This window comes from Nannospalax galili, unplaced genomic scaffold (genome assembly GCF_000622305.1).
Source record: "Nannospalax galili isolate Female #2095 unplaced genomic scaffold, S.galili_v1.0 scaffold136, whole genome shotgun sequence".
Lineage (NCBI taxonomy): Eukaryota > Metazoa > Chordata > Mammalia > Rodentia > Spalacidae > Nannospalax > Nannospalax galili.
In genome coordinates this window covers 1581180-1585619 of record NW_008340872.1, presented here as the reverse complement: position 1 = coordinate 1585619, position 4440 = coordinate 1581180, and the positions used below count along the sequence as shown (strand labels likewise).

Below are 4440 nucleotides of genomic sequence, written 5' to 3'. Positions count from 1 at the left end.
GAGAGAGAGAGAGAGAGAGAGAGAGAGAGAGAGAGAGAGAATGAATTAGGACATAGATATGCCAAGGGAGAAACACAAGAGGAAACAGGGAGAGGCAACAAGCTAAAAACTAACTACCAAGACCTCATAAGAAACTGACACTACTGATACTTTGCTCTCAAACTCCTGGCCTCTAGAGGAAACACATTTCTGCTTTTTAATCCCCTGAGTGTGGTATTTTGTTATAGCAGTCTGAGTACTCACTAATAGATTTCACAGGATGGACAATGCCCTGAATAGTTTATGACTTTCTGTCACTTACGTCTTCTGTGGTGTGAGAGGAAGTGTCTTAATGACTTTTATTTAAATACCAATAAATGCCGCTCATGGGAAAACAAACTGCATACTTTCAGCCAGCATTCTTAGATCCCCTTTTTGAACAATCTCTTGGTTACCACCAAGAAGACAGGCACCCCCATGTGCTGAGATTTTTTTTTTAACCTGTGGTTCTAGGAACTCAGAGACATTTCAGCACTCAGCCTTTGCTTAGACCACTAAGCCACTTCTAAGAACAAGGCTACTTGAGGCATTGAAAAAAAAAGTGCCAGTGCTTTCCCCTCCACACCCAGCACAGCTCTTTCGCCTCACACATTGCACCGTTTGAGGGGACCAAAGCTGGGGTTCTGCAAGAGTTTCATGCTGCCAACCACGTGTGACAATTCCTGGGCGTCTCAATTGAGTCTTATCTTCTTGCCTAAGCAGACTGAGAACCTGGTGTGGTGTGATACAAGAGAAGCCGAGCTCTCTGTGGTAGACCACATTCATCTCGCGTGCCAGTGTCTCAGACGCTAGCCCGTGTCTCATGAGAAAGGGAACAATGCCTCGTTCGCTTCCCCATCTCTGTTTTCTCCCTGTTTCCACACGGGTATCAGGCTGAAAACGAGTTACAGGTTTCCTCCTGGGAGGATTGCAGGGACTGATAAATGCCATCCCAGGAAGAAAACAAGATTCTGTGGCAGCTCACAGTTGCAGCTGGGGAGGGAACACAGACCATAAATTACAAGCAGGAGAAGCAACCACATGGACAGCCTAGCATGGCCCAGCTGTGGCTTCAGGGGAAAGACTGTGGGGAAGAAGTGCCTGTCCAGGATGGTGTTTTCTAGTACCAGGTTCTGAGGCCAGGTCCAAACAAAACCGAAAGAAACGTTTTGCCATTTTTCCCACTCGGATGAGTGGTGTGGACAGCCACTTAAACCTTTGTGTGGATGGGTGATTCGGATGGAGTGAAATGAACTCAGGAAGTTGCCAAGGCTTTCCTTAGACTCTGAAATTTAATTTCCATTTTATACTATTGAGTTAGGGATTCTGACAGCGTCTCTTCCCCTCAATTCCTTTTCCACAGAAAGGAGTGAGATCTTTTCAGACGATATTCTAAATTTTGTCTTATGTGATACATGTGTGTATGTATGTGTGTGTGTGTGTGTCCGTGTGTGGGAGTGGGGGCAAGCGCATGCTGCAGTGTGTATTTATTTAAATACTGATAAACTCATGCTTATGGGAAAACACATGACATACCTTCAGCCCCCTATTCTGTGATCCCCTTTGAACAACTTCTAGGCTGGAGGGACTCCAGCCACTAGAAGATAGGCCTGCAGTGTATGAGGAGTTAGTGCTCACATTCTACTTTGTTTGAGGCAGGTTCTCTTTACTGGTGCATGCCCCAGTTAGCTGGCCTGTGAGACTCTAAGGATTCTGTCTGCCTCCTTCCCTGTGGTGGTTCTGGGACTGCAGATGATCACACAACTGGACCTGACTTTTACATGGGTTTGGGGATTCAAACTCGGAACTCCATGCTTGCGTGGCAAGTGTTTCATACATGGAACCATCACTCCATCATTTTTTGCTGTTGTTGTTTGTTTGTTTTTGAGTTTTGATGTGCATGAGGGTCTGTGCAGGTATGCTCCTCAAAAGTCAGCTGACTTGCTCCTAAGCTCAGCAGGGTCTGGGGAAACCAGGCTCCCTCTAGCTCTTTGCAACCATGCCACTAACTACCTTTGCTGTTGGGCCCATAAAGACAGCTCAGAAGACCAGTGCTGCAGACTGCAATGCAACCAATCGCCCATTGGAATGTTGGAAAGTTTCCTGCGTCTGCCTTCCTGAGTTGATAAAATAGGAAACAATAAACATTTGGAGCGGTTATTGAAAGTGGAGTGAAGTCAGGAAGATCTCTTTTCGGTTTTTCTACAAATATTGCTTCCTTTGCTAGCTGGCAGCCCAGAGGAAACACAGCAATAGAGCAGTTGGTGGCTTTTCGCCAGGGGCCCCCAGGCTGGTGTCTCTGCAGTACCCAATGCAGGACACTGTACTATGTGTGACTCACACTAGTCCCCATGATTCAACCTCACTCAATTTCCTCTGCTGCCAGGAAGGGAGCACTTGGAAACCCTTTAATTTGAAGCTTGGAATCACTTAATGAGTTGCTTTCTTCCCCTTCTCCCTAAATCCTCCTGCCACCCCCAACACCACACACACACACACACACACACACACCTTGTCAAATTTTTACATTTCAGACACCCGGAAGCATAGAAACTCTGTGGCATCCACAATAGCATTTGTTGTGGCAGAATGGCTGGCAAGCCCTCTGCATTCCCCAGCTCATTTGGCCGTATGAATAAATAATGATTCACAGATACTGTTTGGGTGTGCACAAGAGTTTGTAGCCAGAAAGCTAATGAGTCCCCCATTCCATTCTGCTCCATTCCAGCTCTGCCAAACCATCAAGCCACAGGCTGTAGACGTGGGTCAAAGTGCACGCCCTGATGCACAGCCATGCCTTTGTGACATTTTTATGCCATTATTTTTGTTTGTTTAAGCTCAGTCCTCTGTTACCATGAAAGACCCACAAAACACACATGCACACTCACGGCTCAACTCCAGCTCTGCAAATTACGAGAGGCTAGTTACAAAATCGCAGGCAGTCTTTGGGAGATTGTTGTGTCTATCCATAAGCATGCGACCTGAAGAGCTTACCCTGGAGAATGCTAAGCTTAGGAATCTCGGCTTCATTGCTCTTTTTGAGAGAGACCTTGTATGTCACAACATGCTGGCATTTTTGAAAGATGCGGTTGCCTATTTGCAATTGCAGATACAAGCCAAACAATAGTGCAGCCTCTTTTCATGATTTTAACTGGAATGAGGCTGCCCAGGTCCTGCCCTATGCTGAGTTGCCAGTTCAGCCCTGAAATCTGTTGGCTGGGCTGCCTCTTCCTCTGGACACTGATAGCAGTCCTCCTGGCCAACTTAGTACCTGTGCCTGCTAAAACCCTGGGGCACTCCACTCCCAAGGCCACGCAGCCTGCTGAGTTCAGAATCTCTCCAACAGAGTGGTTCCAGGCAAGGGACAGCCATATAAAGCCCAAGGAGTTTCACTTGTGCCAGCTCCCTAATCTCCAGGACTTTAAACCACAACCCAATGCGTTTGCACTTGACGCGCCTCTCACACAGCGACAGAACACTTCAACACCTTAACTAAGCACTTATTAAAACATTTCTGAAGACCTGCTGTCTGATGAATGAGTAACCCAATAGCCTTGCAATCACGCGCCTCTGTTTGAATTCTTCCCACTGAGTAGACAGGGAACCCCCGGCAGGCATCGAGATCCCTGTACCAAAAGGTCTGCAGATTGCCATTTCAGTCTGCAGAGCTGAGCAAAAGCAGATACTAAAAGACCAGCATACTTACCTCTCATGAAGCACTGTGGGTATGCAGGAAATGACTCAAAAATGCTGTCTGAAGCCATTGTTTCCTTCTGAAAATGCACCTCTTCCGAAGGCGGGGAATTCAATGATTTCTTTTACCTTAAGAGTAAAAACCAAGAAAGGTCATGGGCTTTCACCTCACCTCCAACCATGGCTCCCTAAATCCTCCCCCCAACAACCTCAACACCTCTGGGACTCCCTGAGCTCTATGGAAAAAAAAAAAAAACTTTGCAGAAACAAATATTCAAATTCTTAAAGATTTGAGAAAAAAAAGCGCCGCCTTGGCTGTGGGTTGAGGTGCTCACCGCTCTGCGAAAGTCTGTGGTTTACATTCGGTATGATTCGCCCTCCCTGCTGACCACTGCGCTGGGCTTACACTGCTGACACTGCCAGCCTACCCAACTTGTGGTTCTGTGGTTGTTTATGATGCCCAAAGAAGTTTTCACACAACCCAAATTACAAATTTAACTGTTCCCTTTTCCGCAGCCCATCTTCATTGGTTCTGGCCAATCACATGACACAAGTGATGTCAAAAATTTTTTTAAACTTTCTGAGCAATGCCCTTCCTTCCCTCCACCTGCCCTCCCCCAGGCTGTGTAAGAAAATAGTTGAAAAGAACCTGCAGTGAAGGGAATGTAAAAAAGAAGAAAAAGACCCAAAAGCCCCTGCCTCAATTCTCCTCTGTCAATGCTTTTTGCT

The 4440-nt window shown here is 46.5% G+C and overlaps 1 protein-coding gene across 3 annotated transcripts in view; it reads right to left on the bottom strand.

The window, feature by feature from the left end:
• Runx1 (RUNX family transcription factor 1) overlaps window positions 1-4179 on the bottom strand; it is a 249953-nt gene extending 245774 nt beyond the window's left edge. For all 3 annotated transcript variants that reach the window (XM_008835922.3, XM_029564879.1, XM_029564880.1), the window contains exons 1-2: window positions 4047-4179; window positions 3725-3840 (exon numbers count right to left, since the gene is read on the bottom strand). In XM_008835922.3, the coding sequence (XP_008834144.1) occupies window positions 3725-3782 (58 nt within the window). In that variant the 5' untranslated portion in view covers window positions 3783-3840; window positions 4047-4179. The remainder of the gene's footprint in view (window positions 1-3724; window positions 3841-4046) is intronic.
• Between the last annotated feature and the right edge of the window lie 261 nt (window positions 4180-4440).